We start from the raw sequence: 18,367 nt of genomic DNA, 5'->3' as shown, positions 1-18,367 counted from the left end.
ATTCTCTCTCTGAGGCCTGATTGGAGTGCTGTGGGGACACTGAGACAGGCTGATGTGACTGGCTCTCCCACAGGTGGGCCCGGGCACGTGAACTGGTCGGCCCCCCCAGATCCACATTCTACTCTGGGAGGCTGACGAAGAGGGACCACATTTTTGAACTGACTCTTGAGTTCATTCCCTCACTTCTTGCACAGATGCTTGTTAATTCCCTCCGATTCAAGGCACAGCCCTCACCTCTGGGGACGCAGTGCTGAGCCAGACAAAGCCGATCCCTGCCCTCCAGATTACCGTCCATGGGGAGACAGGTCATAAATAGTCACAGGAGGCGTGGGACCCAATATATAATTACTAATCATGAAAAAGGCAATGAAGGAAAAGAATAGTGTGCTGTGAGCCCGTTATTAGTGTGCCAATTATTTAATTGGGAGAAAGGTGATATTCGTGATAAGAACTCAAGCAAACAAGAGAGATTAATTGAAGGAATACGAGAATATGTTGAGTCCCAGTGAAGGAAAATTGAAGGAACTCAAGTCAATCTTTAATTTTTCTCCTTGCTTCAGTATGTCTGCTTATCTTACAAACTAATAATCGTTTTCTACAAATGAGCAAATATTGTTATCAAATAACTGAGATCGTTCTCATGGTACTTTGTTTTGTTGGCTACTGATAGTTTCAAGAGCGTCTGCCTGCCTTATGCCTCTACCATCCTATAAGTTCCTCTAAGACATGAATCGAGATTTCTTCTTTTTTTTCTTTCTTTCTTTTATTTATTTATTTTTCAGTTGATCCAAAGTACTATGAGCCATTAATGCTCAACACCCAGTTGTGACTGACTGAGTTTTTCAGGTAATAGAACAGTTGGTTGTTGATGGCACGGCCTGGTCCAGGACAAAGAAAAAGTCCATGTTGATTGGCATCTTCTGTCAGCTGAGTGAAGTCGGTCGGTATCCAGCGGTCAGGGCAGGCAGTGACATCCGCTGCCTCAGCTGCAGCCTGGGCCCAGAGCCCTCAGCATGCCTGGGTTTGCACTCTGTGACCCGGACACGAGGTGCCTCCGTTCTGGGGTGCAGGATTGTTACACTCTCTCCTCCTTTCCCGGCTGCCCGATTTGCAAGCAGACCATGAGCTCCAGCAGCCCCAGTGACCATCCGCCTTGGCTCCTGCATGGATAATTTCCCAGGGGACAAGGAGGTTAGCGTACAAGCGGCAGCTTGGATAGTTGAGTGAGGCCCATCCCGCTGCCCTAGAGTGGTCTGCAATCTCTCCTTGGGGAAATGCCTCCGTGTAGCCAACCCAGACCTCTGTGCTCACTGCCTTGCACTTAATTTGAAACTCTGGATGGAGTGAGAAGAGGCCACTGGGAGCCCATCTCATGAAATTGGAACCTGCGGTTCCACGGAAGATGGATAGCGGAGAGAGGCAGGGAGGCGCGCGTCTCTGGAAGAATGACGCTGAGCCAGTGGGGGATGTGCAGACAGGGAACTCGCCCCAGCTGGAGCTTCACAAAGGCCAGCCAGACACCCCTATGGAAAGGCTAGCTGGGCTTTTAAATGAAGGTTTGCAAATCAACCCCACTCAGACTCCAACGATGGGGCCATGGTGGGTGACAGATTCTCTGCACAGAGTATCAGAACACATGCACTGACCATGGGCTGTCTCTAGAAATCCAGTTTATACAATCCCTCTAGCCTGGGGCTGCTGCCTCCTACTGACTCTGTGCCTTTGGACCATCCCAGCTCCTCTCTCAGCCTGAGCTTTCACCTCTGTAAAGGAAAAGGGTGGACTGATCCAGTAGGATTTTTCATCATTATTTTTTTCATTACTGTTTTTTTTTTTTTTCTTAAATGAAACTTATATGGGCCCCAGCATGGAAGTCAGATGAAAGTGAAGCTGTTCTATTTGAAGCTGGGTGTCTATCAGGTTTGCTCTGCTCCTCTGGGGCAGCCCCTAGGAGACCCCAAGCTTCCTCAGATCTCAGTGTGAATATCATTGGATTAGATTATCTTCAAGTCCCTTCCAGCTCTGTCATTACACTCCCTGGTGGGGCAGCCACAGAACGGTTCTCTATTTCTCCCACCTCTGTGGCTCGGTCCCTACAGGCAAAGATTTGCGGGGAAAATCCCTCGGGACCTACGACAATGGGTCTCCATGGTGGCTGACTCCCCCGCCTTAGACTTCCTTGCCAGATCGATCTCTGTCTGGCTGAAAGTTTAGTCTGATAGCCCCAAGGCCACCCGAGGTCCATACCCCTCGGGCATGGAACAAGGTTAATGGAACACCCGGGAGCTGCCTGCAGCTGACTGAATGTAATCATGCAGGAGAAATGGGACTGTGTGGAGGACCCAGCCCTCTGCGCCTGCCACCCCCCCTTGACCATTGTCATTGTGTCCCCCTTCTCCAGTGCCCATCATGTGTACATATGACTCAGCATGGCCACCACCAAGCCCAGCACTGGATCATTGGAGAGGCATCTCTAGGTAGTCCACACTCCCTGTTCACTTTGCTCTATGCTCTGTGAACAGGGATCCAAGCAAGTCACTGGCTCTGAGGGCCCTTGACATGCTCTAATTCTAATTACCCAGGCAGAGCTCATGTCTGTCCCTTTAAGCCAGGTCAGCCCGATAACCGTGACCTGGGCCGTACCCTCCCTCTCCACTCCCCAAAATGATAGTCAGTGCAATCATCTCAGACCCTCTACCCCCATCCCCCAAATTTCCAGACTCTTAGGATGTAAATTAGTAGAATGTAACAGTTAAGAGCTTGGGTCCTAACATCAGACCACCTGGGTCCAAATCCTGGCTTTGACACTCCCCAGCTAGATGACTCAGCGAGTTATCTCGCCTTCCTCCTGCCCCCATGTCCTCATCTGTGAATTGGGGAGATAGTAGTATTGATATTTATCTCATCACATTATTGGGGGAATAAAGGAGTTCGTGCACATAAAGTGTTGCAATAGTGCCTGGTACAGAATTTGTTGTTCTTTCTGTTCATTGACCTTTGGTCCCTCTGGAAAGTTGCCTGGCCAATGAGGCAAATGGGGGCTGAAACCCAGTCCAAACTCTGCTTGAAAAGTCAAGAAATCCCTGGGTCTGGAGCTGGGCAGTACCAACCCCGAGTGGTTTTCTTTGTTCCTCCCAATTTACCCACCTAACAGGCAGTTCCTTTTTTCAATTCACATGAGGAAACTGTACCAGGCTTGGCCCTGGTCATTGTTCTGCTTGGTTTTTGTTCTCTGCATCCTCCTTCATAAGGACTCTGGAATTCACTCACCATCCTGGCTCACCCCTTTCAGAATTCCTCCTGCAGGATACCAGGCAGCTTTTTGGGACCCAATTTGTACTCCCTTCAGCTCACAAAGGAGGGATTTAGATGTGGCACCAACCCAGGACAGATCTTCTACCAACAGGGCTCTGTCTTCTTACTTATTAGAATTGAGCTTGCCACACGAGTTAGCTAGTTTAATCCTCAACACAACCTGTGATGTAGGTACTGATATCATCCCCATTTTACAGGGGATGCCCACCCAACATGCCAATTGGCAGCACTGGGATGTGAAGGCCTATTTGACACCAGAGCTATGCTATCCTGCCTCCCATTTAGAACGACTCTCCCAATGAGAAAATTGTAACCCACCGTCATCTCATTTTAAAACCAGGCTCCTATCCCATCATCTCCACTGTGCTTCAGCAGTTTGTGTTCCAGACTTTTTTTTTTTCCTTTACATTTTCTTCATTGCAGTTGCCAAATGAGATTGATTTATACATTGATTTGGTAGCCCATATTTCTGCCATCATTCTATGTACCAAGTATGCATGGAAAATTGGAAGCTTAGAGATTAGAACATGCATAGAGATTCTTGGAGCTCAAAGGGAAACATAGATGAGAAAGACAGGCCCCAGAAAGAAGAAACAATTCACTGGTATCTCAGTAAGTTAGTGAAATAGCTGAGATTCACACCCAGGTCTCTAGGCTTCTTCCTCTTTAAGGGACATGGATTTCTAACCCTTGTTTGAGAACCTTCTTTTCTGATACCAGTTGGTTTGTGCTGCAGCTTAATATGTTTAAACGTTGAAACATTAAACTTTATGTTACTTGCCCCCAACCTTGTTTTTAGTCATGACTCCTTGTGCTATAATGACAACTTACTTATCCCTTGTAGTGGGTTGAATTGTGTCCCCCAAAAGATAGGTTGAAGTTCAAACTCCATTACCTGTGAATGTTACCTTATTTGGATATAGGATCTTTGCAGATAAACTCAAGTCAAGATGATGTCATGCTGGATTAGGATAGGTCCTAATCCAATGACTAGTATTTTTATAAGAGAGAAAACAGAGGCGTAGAGTGGAGAACACCATGTGAAGACAGAGGCAGAGATTGGAATGGTGCAGCTACAAGCCAAGGAATGCCGGGCATTGCTGACTCATACCAGAGGCTAGGAGAGAGAACAGATTCTCCCACAGAGCCTCCAGAAGAAAGCAACCTAGCCAGTACACCTGGATTTGGGATTTCTAATGTCCAAAAGTGTGAGACAATAAATTTACATTGCTTTAAGCCACCCAGCTTTTGGTAATTTGTTATGGCAGCCCTAGGAAACGAATACATCCCTCCAGAAATGAATCCTGTTGTCCATATACACCCTGGTAAAAAACAGTCCTCATCTGAGAGGGTCCTAATGGCAAGGAGAAAGCATAAAAACCAGTAAATGTAGGGGGTCAGCCATAAAGCTCAGAATGTGTGTTCCTAGAGCAGTGGGCAAGAGGGCATAGAACAGAGAGGCTGGGAACCCCAAAGGTCCTTTCTGTGCTGGCCCCTCTAAGCCGAGATAGGCTAGAACCTGAGTGAGGATGCACGGGTCTTACCCTCTGCCTCCATTTGCTCACAGGCAAGGCCATGGCGACCCAGGGGGCACTGACATGTGCAGCTGGTACCATCGAGGATGGGCTTCCCATTGTTGAAGCAGGGCCCACAGCGGCAGGCATTGAATTCCATCAGGTACTGGTCCAAGGCTCGCCGCAGGTTCTGGCGCTTGGTCTCCAGAGGCCCCAGGTTCGTGTGCCGCAGTATCTCATGGATGGGCTGCAACTGTGGGCACAAAAAGAACAGAGAGCCCCTCCCTGGGCTCTGTCCAGCTTCCCAGAGCCCAAGAACTGGCCTTCAAGCTTCTGGAAGGCCTGCTACATGCCAGACACAGAGCCAGACACTCAACTTTATCCAGTTGTATTGTATCCTGGCAGCCACTCTGTGGAGCGAGTACGAAATCCCCCAACCCATGGATGAAGAAGCAGAGGCTCAAAAGTGTTTGAGTGACCAGCTCAGGAGCACACAGTGGACCATGCTGAACACCAACCTACTTAACTTTGAAACCTGTGGTCCCAGAGGAAGACAAGAGCCCAGAAGCTATCTGTGCCAACTCATCCGCCCCGCTCCAGCACTTTTAGGAATCAGGAAGCGTATAAAGTATTTATATGTTTGTGTGCGTGTGTGTGTCTTTTATTGTCAACCTTCATTGCAGGAATTAATAAAGTCCTTAACGCAGTTGTGTTGCCACTGCTGAGCACCGCCCCTAATGGTGTGAATGTGGTGTTTGCCTGTGTGTATTTGAGGGTGTTGGGGGGATGATGGTGGCGGAGTCATTCACATATGCCCATTCTAGGCAGGACCGTAGTCTAGGGTTTCTTAACCTTGGCACTATTGCATTTCCTGCTGGACAATTCTTTGTTGACAGGGGCAGGCTGGCCTGCGCATTGTAGGGTGTTTAGCAGCCTTGCTGGCCTCTGCGCACTAGATGCCAGTAGCACCTTCTAGTCATGAAAACCAAAACTGTCTCCTGACATTGCCAGATGTCGCCTGGGGCGGGGGGATGGGGGAGTCAATCCCTGGTTGGGAAGTAGTAGATGTAGCAAAAAGCATTGACGCTGGAGCTAGAAAATCTGGCTTCAGATCCCAGCTCTGTAACTTCTAGCTGTGTGATCTCTGTCCCATTACAGGTGAAGACTTCCTTCCTCATCTGTAAAGTGAGAACAATAGTCCTACACTCCAGGTTTATTGTGAGGATTAAAGTTGAGAGATGGGGAAGGCCTGTCACATAGTCAAAGCTAAATAAATGCTGCTCACTTCCCAGCTGTGTGGCCCAGAACTCGTAATTGCCCCCCCCCCCAAGCCTGAGTCCTGTTATCTATAAAATGGGAATAATAACCTACTTCTTAGAATTCACATGAGGATCTAAAGAAGTAATGAATGTGAGATACCACTGCAAAGAGGAAGAACAGTATAAAATAAAGCACCATTTTTATTAGAGTGATGATAGTAAAAAAAAAAAAAAAGCCTACATTTTTCAAATTGCATGTATATATGGTTATCTTCAGCATGCTTATAAAGCTATATATTTTAACACATAACCATAAAATGAAGTCTCTTTTCCAGATCTCTCATTTTACAGGAGAGTAACCTGAGGCTCTGAGAGGGGAGGGATTTGCCAAGGTCACAGAGCCATTCAGAGATGGGACTGAGCCCCACTGGAGCAAACTCACTTCTCAAGAATCAGAGGTCAGTAGGGCACTCGCCATGCTTTGAATGGGTTCCTGGAAATGTGTACAGAAAGACCCGTGGCAAACAAACCTTGACCTGTGGCCAGGGGCTGTGCCTGAGGTCACCAGGCTGGTCATGTCAGGACTGGCTGGGCCCCCAGCCAAGGGGAGAAGACCATTACTGGAAGTTCAGGGGATTTGGCCCCATTGTTAGGAAATCAGTACAGAAAGGGCTGCCCCGGTTAAAGATGACTCTTAGTTCCAGAGAAGTTCCAGAGAAGAAGTTCCATCGGGCAACTTCCCTTTGACCTTCCAGTGGAGGTCAGCACTCAGACCCCCATCTCTCCTTTCTCTTCCCCAAATCCTCATGAAGAGGATTGGAAAGGGCCGTGAAACTTAAAGAGGGAAGAGGGATGGAGAAATGATTCTTAAAATGTTAGAGCTTGAAAAGATACTGGCAACGGTCTTGTTCCCATTTTACAAATGAGAGGAAAGATTCAGAGAAGGCAAGTAGTATGATATCAACACACTATAACATAACGTATAACATATAATAATATATACCATAACAGCATCATCACATAGCAAGATCCTATGTTCACTCAATCTAAGCACCTGCCATAAATAGGCACTGCTAAGCTCTGGAATAGGCAAATGAATAAGACTCCACTCTGAGCTCCAGGTTCCAAATAACTCCCTAACTGGCTTCCTCTCCCTGGCCATAGTCTGTCTGTCTGTCTGTCTCTCTCTCCTTCATCCTTCATACCTCTGTGAGCATTTTCCTTTCAAAGCACAGCTCTATCTGTGTCACTCCCCTGCTCTATGACCTGCCAACAGCCTCATGTTTCGAATCCAACCTTCCAGGGGGCATCATGGGCTGCGAAGGGATCATGAACGTTAGCGTCAGTCAGTCTTGGCTCCAGTTGGGCTGTGCCATTTCCCAGCTCTGAGATTTGGCCAGCTAACTCAACCTCCACAAACCTGCTTCCTCAGCTGACATTTACTAAGTACTCACTTCTCTCTCCCTAACCTTGGGATGTAACATTTTATTATCCCCATATTACAGAGCAGAAAACGGGAGCTCAGAAAATGAAGTGACTCATCCAAGGTCACACATCAAAAAGGTGGCTGACCCATGAGCCAAACTATATCTTTTTCACCCCATACCCAGGCTCTCTTTCCCAAAAGACAGAATTGGGTCTCCTCCAAGTCACGAATGTCAGTCTTCCCCTTGGAAGTTTTGCTCAAGGCAAACAAAGAGCTCACCTCTTGACCATGAAAGTTTATATGTTATTCCTGATAGCAATTTTACAGTTTTGCCCAAATCACTAATAGCCTGATGATAGCAATTTTTAGACCCTATGTGAATTACAGGTGCGTGAAAATGGTCCCTTATTTATTGGAGAAGAAATGCAATCAGCGTTAATCCATCTGACCTCTTTCTTCATAGAGAAGAGGGTGTTATAATAGATTTTTAGGTTTAACTGTTGGTATATATTTTAAGAGAAGGAATGTATCCACACCTGGGATTTTTAACTATCTATAGAAAATGAGCAAGGTCAGGGAAAATGGACAAGAAAACAATACTATTTTATTTAAAAGCCCAAAATATAACTCTTTTTTTCTAATGAACTACCCTTGCATATGAATTGAATAGTGTGACAATACTGGTAGAACAATCCACTTCCTTTGCAGTTTGAATACAATTTTACTTCCTTTGTGGGGTTAGAGATTTAAGGCAAGCTTTCTCAATTTTGGCGCTATGGACACTAGGGGCCAGATATTTCTTTGCTGTGGGCGGCTGTCCTGTGGATTAGGGGGTGTTTAGGAGCATCCCTGGCCTCTACCCACTAGAGTAGATTGTCACTAGATTGTCACTCAGTTGTGACGATCAAAAATGTCTTCAGACATTGCCAAATGTCTCCTAGGGGAGCAAAATTGACCCCGGTGGCTGAGAACCATGGCTTTAAGGCAGGTTCTAGGATAGAGGGAAGAGAGAACTGGACATTAAGTCCAAAGGTCTCGGATCCAGGTACTGCCACATATGAGCTCTGTGACCTGAAACGATTCACTTGATGACTTGGAGCCTCAGTTTCCTAATTTTTCAATGGGGAGAATCCCATCTGTGCCAGAGGTCATTGTGATGAGATCACGTAGAGCAGGGGCAGCAAACTATAGCTAGAAATCATACTCAGCCCACGGCTTGTTTCTGTATGGCCTTTGAGCTAAGAATGATTTTTACAAGATTGCAAAAAAAAAAAAAAAAAAAGTAGAAGAAGAACTTGTATGAAAGGGACTGTACGTGGCCCACAGAGCCTAAAATATTTACTCTCTGGTCCTTTACAGAAAACGTTTGCCAACCTCCAACTTAACAGATGTGATTTTTGAAGTGTTTTATGTATGTGAGTTGTTATTTTTATAAGGTGGCTTAATCCTGAAGAAATTCTGGGGCTACGAGTGTAAAACTAGGCCCTGACCGGATAGTAAGCTTGTGATCCCAGCTCTCCTGTGGCCTGAGTCTAGAGTCACGTATCCCTGTAGTCAGACGGGGAAGGCCACCAGTTCAGCGTGCCGTTACATTTAATCTTGTTCTCTGATGGGCTTATAATAAGAAATATGAAATGATCTGGTCTGCTTCACTTTCATTCCTCGTGAACGTAGAGTTTCTTCAACTGCGAAAAGACTTACCTCAAAATCAATAACAGCAGGATTATACTTTAATGACCTCCCCCAGGAACGGTACGTAACAATGCTCCTGTCTTGTGTCAAGCCACCACCCCAGCCAGAGCTGCCACCTTGCACCAGAGAAATGATGTCTTCCACACCCACTGTCTTCTCGTCACCGACTGCCATCAAGAGAATAACCACATTAGCTCATTTCCTAAAATGCCAAGCTCTGCTAATGAGATTTGGAACAGAGTTTAAGTGCTCTCCTTGGAGCTGTCTCCCATTCTTCTACCTTGCTCGGTTAACTAGCAGAGCAAGGCAGAAAAGAAGCACCAAGACTTGGAAATAGACCCATCCTTTGGATTAGAGCAGACACTGGGAAGACAGCCCAACCCAACATGGAGGAGGGAGAAGATGGGAAAATGGATGATGATTCATTCATTCATTTATTCAAATATTTATGTCAAATGTTTACTTGGTGCCTGCTATATGCCAAATAAGTTCAATCAAATATTGTATGTGCTATGACAGATTTCTCTCTCAGTAGGGGTGCAGAGAAAGATGTGGTCAGATCTATAGTAGCAGTGGGGAGGTGGTCAGGAAAAAAGGTGAGTTATCTAGAAGAATGGATAAATCTTGGCAGGTAAGTGGAAGGAGGAGGGAAGGGCATCAGAGAGAAGGATTTGACCTAAGGCCCTGAGACATGAGTAGCCCAATGCAATGGGAGTAACTTGAACCTCATGTACTGATCCACTGTACTATAAACTATTTCGTCATCCCTGCATCCTCTGTGTCTCCCACCTGGAAAAAATTACTCAATACAGGTTGAATGAATGAATGAATACATGAACACCCGTAGTGACCTGTGCGGGAGATGTTAGAAAATATTCTTGTACAGTCCTTCTCTAATAATTATTCTTTGAGCTTGGACTTGGTAACCACATTTTTCTCTCTCAGCAAACTTGTTTCCTCCCTCTGGACTGTACCTCATGGGACTTTATCTCAACAGTCGGCTTTCCAGGTTCCATCTGCACATTCCTTTCATCCCAGCTCTTACTTAGATCTTTGTCTAGCGCTTGAAATCTAGAAGGGTGCACCATACGAAGTCAAGTGTTTCTAAGGTGATCTCAGCCCATGCAGAATTCAAACTAAGGCCACTACAGGTCATTGGTTTGGGGTGTTCAGCAGATATGCAGTATGACCATTGACTGAAATGGAATCAGTTGGTGGGGGGGGGGGAATAGTGTACATGCCCCGATTTTGTGTCCAAGGGAAAATCTGGCTTCTCTTTTTGGGAAGCCCATTACTAAATACTTGCCCATTTTGCCACCTCCAAATTTTTTACAAGCTTCTCCTGATAAACGTCCTCCAATTTGTGTTGTATCTGTATAGTCATAGTCGATGCCAAAAGAGCTTCCAAAGCATGTCTTGATATCATTGCTGGTAACACCTGCAACAGGGGGTAGAGAAACATAGAATGCTGAGACGCTGAAAGACCGTAAATACGGTACAACCAGCTCATGGTAGTAGCTCACAGCTCACTAGCTCACAGTAGTAAAAGCTAGCTTCTATTTCGCAGTCTAAGAGATCTGGGTTGAAATCCCAGTTCTTTAACCCAGTTTCAGTGTTCTCTTCTCTATGGTTCCAGTGCAAATATTCTTGAAACGAGAAGGAATATGTATTGCACACACTAGTTGGTCAAAAGTGCTTGTTCCCTTTCCTTTGCACATTCTCCACGGAGCCTCCTTGAGACAGTGATTCTATCTCATCCATCTCCATATACCCCTGTGCCTAGCACAGTGCCTGGCCCAAGATTGGCACCAATTTTGCATTTGTTGCCCCTTCCTCTCTCCTTTTTCACCATCTTTCTAAAGTCTACTCAAGCTCCAATTCAAATATCATTTCTTCCATGAAGCATTTTTGGATCAGAACACTTCCCTCTTTCTTCAGAGCTACGCATGTGCTTTGTTTAGGTCTGACTGATCATATGTGTCCCAATTCTTTTTGCCCAGGTCCTGTTTGCACCCCAGAGAGGCCAGAGTGCTGTCAGAAGATGGATAGATCTCCCTGGGGAGGCTCCTTGACTTCTGGCCCCATGAGAACTGTGAGGCCCGCATTAATTTTCTCTGTCTCCATCTGAGGAGTTGCTGAGGAATCTGCATTTTGCAGATGAGGAACATAATTCTCAAAGGAATAACAGCATTTTTCCCCGATCCCACAGCCTGTAGGTGAACAGAGCTAGGTTTCCAACCCTTGGTCAGCTGGCAAGATAAGGGTAGCAAAGCAGACTGGAGCAAGATATTGACCATTGCTGCAGAGTTCAGCTCCCTCTGTAGCTAAAGTCTTCTGAAGGTTGTGAACTGGAGTTTGCCTTGGCAACATGTCATTACTTTTCACTGCAACTATACAATAATTATGACCAGTCAGTGTCTTATTCTGGCAACCACAAAGGAAAAATAATTTAGGTTGTAATTCAGTTAAGCTAAGGATTAGATTCAATATTTTTAAGGGAGTATCAGGCAGCAAGTTTACCTGCCGGCCTTCGCATGAAACTGCAGACTCTATGGGGTCAAGGACTGGCATCTTATTCACCACTCTCTTGTTGGCCTAGCAGCACGATGTCTGCCATGGGGGCGGAGCTCAGTGAGTATTCTCAGAATAAATGATTGATGAATGAAAAAAATGAGTGAATAAATGAATGCCAAGAGTCCTTTGGTAAGGGCTTCTAATGGAAAGAATCTTACAAGTCAGGAATCCTGAATTTAAATCCCAGCCACTCAGATGAATGGATAAAGAAATTATTATAGATATAATTATATATACATATATATAATTTTTATATGTAATTTTAATATATATTATTATATATAATATATAAATAAAATAGATAATAATTATATATAATAAATATATAATTATTATATATAAAATTGTGTGTATATATGTATATACTCTCTATATATCCCACATATATACCCTATATATATATTCCACATATATACCCTATATATATTCCACATATATACCCTATATATATATATATCACATATATATATCCCATTTATATATAAAATAATTATTCAGCCTTAAAACATAAAGAGATCCTGCCATTTGTGACAACATGGGTGAAACTTGAAGACATTATGCTAAGTGAAATAAGCCATACACAAAAAGGAAACAAAACTGCCTGATCTTACTTATACGTGAACTCTACAAAAGTCAAATATATAGAAGCAGAGAGGAGAACGGTGGTTGCCCGGGGTGAGGAGGTGGGGGAAAAGGGGAGATGCTGCATGAACTTGTAGTTATGTAGGAGGAATAAGCCTAGAGATCTAATGTACAGCCTGATGTCTACAGTTGATATCAATAATATTGTATTGAATACTGGAAATTTGCAAATGGAGTAGATTGCAGGTAGTCTCGTCATACACACGTAACTATGTGAGGAGAAGATATGTTAATTAGCTTGACTGTAATAGTCATTTCACTTTATATGTATCAAATCATCATGCTATATACCTTAAATATACACACATTTTATTTTACTTAAAAAGTAAAACAAAACGCGTCTCAGGCCCTGACATCCTGTATGAGCTTAGAAAAGGCCCATGATCTCACTGGGCCTCCGTTTCCCGTTTATGGAGAGAAAGGGTTGGACTTGCTCATCCTGAGACCCCTTTCGGCTGCAGCCCTCTGTGCCTCTGTGCACAGCAGTTTCTGAATAACTCCGAGCTGAGAGTGCCTGGGAGAAGTGATGCTTTAAGCACCAGCACTCAGCGCCAAGCACAGAGTTTCTTCTGCCATTTCCGTTCAAGTACTTTTAATTTTTAATGTACTACTAATTGAGGAAGATTTAGCATATTTAATTGTTTTGATTAAAAAATGCTTCAACAGTGATAAACAAAAGTGGATGAAAGGAATTCACGGGCAGAAGCCAGAGTGATTACGTAGGTGAGTGGTGTAGTGCTGCCCAATTAAAGTGACGGGGCGGGCCGATTAGTGGGGGCTGGGGGCTGCCTGTGGAGTGATTATGCTCATGAAGGGTCTAAAGACAGCCTGCCACGCGCTACTTGGAGAAGAGAATTCCAGCTTGATTTCAGCAGCACGGCTTGACTGCAAAGAATCGCCTCCCGTGGACCCTGAAGGAGGGTACCAGCCAGCAAGGGGAGGTCTGTGACTTAAGAATCATACAACATGAGGGCTAAATTATCCTTAGTCACCTACCCTATACTTCTCATGTTTAGTTGTGATGCCCTTGGTTCATAAAGATTAATTATCTTGCCCAAAACCACATAGCTAAAAAGAACACTGGAGCTGAGATTCAAACTCGTCTTTCTTGCTTAGAAGAATTAGCTAATTCTATTTATTGCATCAGACTAAATTCTGCTGAAAAATTTAGTAAGCATCTGCTATGTACCATCTCAGGCATACTGTGTGTTGGACAAGGTAGACACTGTGAGAATAAAACTAGTATGAATATGATGCAAATCTAAATTACAAGGTTCTGGCCTTGAGAAGCTAGCAGGTGTGGGGCGATATAGTAAATGGAGACGGATTTGGATCCCAAGAGTTGCTTATTTCGTGGAAGACAATTTTTCCACGGATGGGGTGGGGGGATGGTTTTAGGATGATTCAAGTGCATTACCTTTATTGTGCACTTTAGTTCTATCATTATTACATTGTACTATATAATGAAATAATTAACACAACTCACCATAATGCTGACAGGAGGCGGAGCTCAGGCAGTAATGCTAGCGATGGGGAGCAGCTGTAAATACAGATGAAGCTTCACTCCCTCGCCCACCACTCACCTCCTGCTGTGCGGCCTGGTTCCTAACAGGCCATGGACCAGTACCAGGCCATGGCCCGGGAGTTGGGGATCCCTGGACTACAGGACCAGGTAGTGCTCTGCCAGGGCTCCACCCCATCCCATCAGCTCCTTAGATGTCAGCTTTGGACCAGATCAAACTGGCGTTTGTTTTAGACTTTCGTGCTCAGTAAACAGGAGTTGATGTTTGCCGAACCTGGCTACATATTGAGATCATCTGGAGGGCTTATTAAAAACACAGGTTCCTGAGCCCCACCTCTATCAATTCTGATTCTGTATTTCTGAGTAATCAGCAACCTGTATTTTAAATAAGTACCCCAGATGAAGCCTATGCAGTGCATCTGGGATGAGATACTGAGTACCACGGTCCTACAGAGAACCTCTGGTGGCCTGTCACAAAGCCGGCCTCCATACTATCCTAGTCAATGCCTTTGTCAATGCCTTGGATATGGACTTAGCAGCCATGCTCACCGTATCTACCCAGAGGAAGAAAAAGAATCAGGGTCCAAAAAGCCCTCAAAGGGCTGATGGACAGACAGACCAAGCATAGCAAGATGAGACTCAGTTGGAAAAGTTGTGACATCCTGTCGTGGGGATAAAATACCAAGTGCATGAGCACAGTAAGGAAGAGAGCCAGCTTAGCAGGAGAACAAGAGAAAAGGCCCAAGAGTTTTAGATCACTTTCAGCTCAGTAGGGCAATGAAGCCAGGTGAAAATTATACTCAATAAAGTAAAGGCGGGGATAATCTCATTCCCTCTGCGCAGGTTAGAGAAACCCGGAACCTGGTGCCAAGTTCTGGGAGCCACACTTTTAAAAGGAAATAAGAAAACAGAACATTCGTTGGACATCATCCAACCTTTGAAAGGAAGGAAATCCTGCCATGTGCAACAACGTGGATGAACCTGGCGGACATTATGCTAAGTGAAAGCAGCCAGTCACAGAAGGACAAATACTGCATGATCCCACTTAATATGAGGTATGTAAAGTAGTCAAACTCATGGAAGCAGAGCATAGAATTGTGGTTGCCGGGGGTTGGGAGAGGATGAGGAATTGCTAATCAACGGGCATCAAATCTCAACTACGCAAGATGAGTAAGTTCTGGAGATCTGCCAGAATATTGTCCCTATAGTGAAGGATTCGGTATTGTACCCTTAAACATGTGTTACAAGATTAGATCTCATGTTAAGTGTTTTTACCACAATAAGATTTAATAAAAGATGAAAATGGGGAATGATTGAATGAGAATGAGCATGAGGGTGAAGAAATTTAAAGCCAAATCCTTTTGGGAATGTTTGAGGGGATGCAAGATGTTTACCTGAACAAGAAAGGAGAGGTTTCTCTTTAAGAGAGGTCAGTAGAATTAGATTCAGCTCTCCAGAGGGTTGTCTTGAGGAAGAGGAATTAGGCTTGTTTGTGTGGTCACAAGGGCAAGAACTAGGACCAAAAGGGCAGATGCTACAGGGAGATAGATTTAGGCTCAACCTAAGGTAAATCACCGCAACACTCAGAGGCCAAAGAGATAGGAGTTATTTCATGAGGCAGTGAGCTCCCCATATCTGGAGGGTCCCAAGCAGAAGCTAGCTGTTTGCCTGTGAGTAGAAGCGTTTGCAGAATTGACCAGATGTCTTTTAAGAGCTCCTCTAAAGCCAAGATTCTGAGACTTTAAGAAACACACCAGAACACCTGAGGAGCATTTGGGATAACTTGGGTACGTCCTTAATGATTTCTTATCGTGTTCCAGGTATCTGGGAAGTAAAGAGGGCTAAAGGGAGCGTTTGCTGTCAGTGAGCCTACAGGCCAGTGTGGAGACATGGACAGGTAAGCTGATAGTTCTTGTACTGTGTCATGAGGACTTTGAAAGAAGGCAGCAAGCTCGGGGCAGTCTTCCTTAGGGGGTCAGAGGAAGGATACCAGAGGCAAGTGTGAAAGGATGAGTAGGGATTAGCCAGACAAAGTGGAGAACATTGAGAGCAAAGGGAGGCCACGTGAAGGCCTTGTGTCCCCAGCAGCAAGAGTCTGCTCAGAAAGGCCAACATGGTCTGAACTCCAGAGTGGAAAGGAAGGAGATGCAAATCAGCCAAGGAAGTACTGGGAGACCCTTGGGGTCCTTCCCACTCTAGTCTGGTCCCCAGAGGAGCTGCTGTGCCCACCTGGCAGGCCAGGAGCCCGGGGGACACGTCTCTGGCCACCATGTCTACGCTTGTTTCACACCCGGTCTGGGCTGTGGTGCAGGTGTGAGAGCTGTCTTCACACCTCCGTGGAGATACTGCATCCACGTGGCTCTGAGGCAGAGCCAGGCAGCCTTATTTCTGAGGTGCCAGAATCAGCAAGTCTCTGTCATTCCTCAGATGACAAGCATCAGGTGGAAAACAGCAGATGTAATGCATTATTTATCTCTGTGCAACAAACAGATGCCATTCACGTTGCTGTGATCTGTGTGCTATGTTGCTTTGCTATGTTGGTTGCCCTCAAAGACAACCTCAGAAGGGAAAGGAAGAATCATATAGCCTATTTCATGCCATAACATTGGAAAAGATGATTGTTTAATCTGTGACTGGATGAGCTGGGAAGGGTTGGCTAACTTCCCTGCCCCCTAGGTGCTTCTGTGTATCCATTAAAACGCATGCTTCTCCAGCTAGAGGGGTGGGATAGGGAGGGTGGGAGGGAGACTCAAGAGGGAGGGGATATGGGGATATATGTATACATATAGCTGATTCACTTTGTTATACAGCAGAAACTAACACAGCACTGTAAAGCAATTATACTCCAATAAAAATGTTAAAAAAAATGCATGTTTTTTCCCAACCACCTGAGAATAATAGTACAAGTACCTCTGTGCCTTTGCATGTGCTGTTCCCTCTGACTAGAAAGTTCCCTTACCTCCTTCACTGAGTTTCTCCCACTCAGCTCTAGAAAACATTCCCTCATTCACAAGGGCCCTATATCTATGTCCCCGCAGTATCCCTGTGTGTCCTTCGTGGTATCAGCATGCTTCCCTATAGCATAGTATTTAGCACAGTATAGTAATTGTCAATTTCTTGGTCTGTTCTTCCAATTATCCTGCAAACTTATAAAGTCATCTCTTGGGTTTGCAAGGCTCAGCATGTAACAAGCCCCCAGAAGTGCTCAGGGATGGGCTGATTCCAACCCATCTAGACAATACCTCTAAAATGCTTTGAGAGTCACAGGTCTTCTTTTGGTTGACGATATAAATCATATCTTTGTAATATCTCATGCTTGATTAAGAGTTGATATTTTATAAAGCTCTTTCATCTGCATTATCTCATTGGAGGCTCACCATGGGGCTGGGAGGATTTACTCCTTTTGCAGGCAATCTGAGGTTGGAGAAGGCAGGAACTGTGGTGGTTAAGTGTGTGAACTCTGGAGCCAGAGTTCTACCCTTCACTGGGAGTGTGGCTTTGGATGAGTGACTGAACCTCTTTGTGCCTCATGTTCCCCATTTGAAAATGGAGATGAAAATGGTTTCTATACATGAGTCTCTAAAACTGGTGTCTGGTACAATTAAGTGTTCAACAAATCTTATTAGTTGTTGCCATGATTGTTAAGTAACTTGCCCAAAGTTCCATGACTAACAAACCCAAGAATCGGGGTTTGATGCAAGGTGTGCCGTATCCAAACTCGGGGCCCGCTCCATCCATCTCATCAAGCCAGTCTTACTCTGCAGGAAACCGTTCATCATGGGCCATGAGTAGCAGTGGTCTCCCCAAACCCCTCATTCCACAAAGCAGCTCAGAAAAAGGAATCCATGCTCCCAATGGGCAATGCTGGGGCTGTGATCTCAGGTCTCCCTCTACTTGATAAAGGGCTACCTTCAGGGACTCTGACCCGCTAGATGATTTTGGTCATGATGGGAGGCAGTAGTATAGCTGAGGGCCAGGCTCTGAAATGGAAACTGCCTGAGGTGGAAATTTCCATGCTCACTGTCTGAACCTCCCTGTATCACAGTTATCTCATCTATAACATGGGGATTTTAACACTGTCTACCTCCTAGGGTTGCTCTGAGGGTTAAATGAGTTAATCCATTGCCATGTACAGTGTTTAGGATAGTCCCTGGCTTGAAACTAGCAATAATGGTCAAGTATTATTATTAATGCTGCCAGAAATGCCACCTAGCATACCTAGACTGGGCTGTTGGTTCCTGATTCTGAACTGGAAAAATCGGAGAATACGGGAGGCTGAGGAGTTTGTGAACACCAATTTTCTTAATCAACTTCTCTGCAGGATAAACTGTACTGTTAACTGAGAGGGAGTGAATGAAGAAGATGGAGGGAACATCCACATTATGTGCTGGGCAAAGATTTTCCAGGCGTTATTTAATATTCA

The 18,367-nt window shown here is 45.0% G+C and overlaps 1 protein-coding gene across 1 annotated transcript in view; it reads right to left on the bottom strand.

The window, feature by feature from the left end:
* Window positions 1-532: 532 nt before the first annotated feature.
* C8A (complement C8 alpha chain) overlaps window positions 533-18,367 on the bottom strand; it is a 65,204-nt gene continuing 47,369 nt past the window's right edge. The window contains exons 8-11 of the mRNA XM_068539974.1: window positions 10,513-10,644; window positions 9,216-9,373; window positions 4,860-5,082; window positions 533-1,160 (exon numbers count right to left, since the gene is read on the bottom strand). Coding sequence (XP_068396075.1) covers window positions 1,009-1,160; window positions 4,860-5,082; window positions 9,216-9,373; window positions 10,513-10,644 — 665 coding nt within the window. The 3' untranslated portion in view covers window positions 533-1,008. The remainder of the gene's footprint in view (window positions 1,161-4,859; window positions 5,083-9,215; window positions 9,374-10,512; window positions 10,645-18,367) is intronic.

The sequence above is a fragment of the Eschrichtius robustus genome, chromosome 3 (assembly GCF_028021215.1).
Source record: "Eschrichtius robustus isolate mEscRob2 chromosome 3, mEscRob2.pri, whole genome shotgun sequence".
Taxonomy (NCBI): domain Eukaryota; kingdom Metazoa; phylum Chordata; class Mammalia; order Artiodactyla; family Eschrichtiidae; genus Eschrichtius; species Eschrichtius robustus.
Note: the sequence above shows the minus strand (reverse complement) of the source record. Positions and strands in the feature narration are given on the sequence as shown.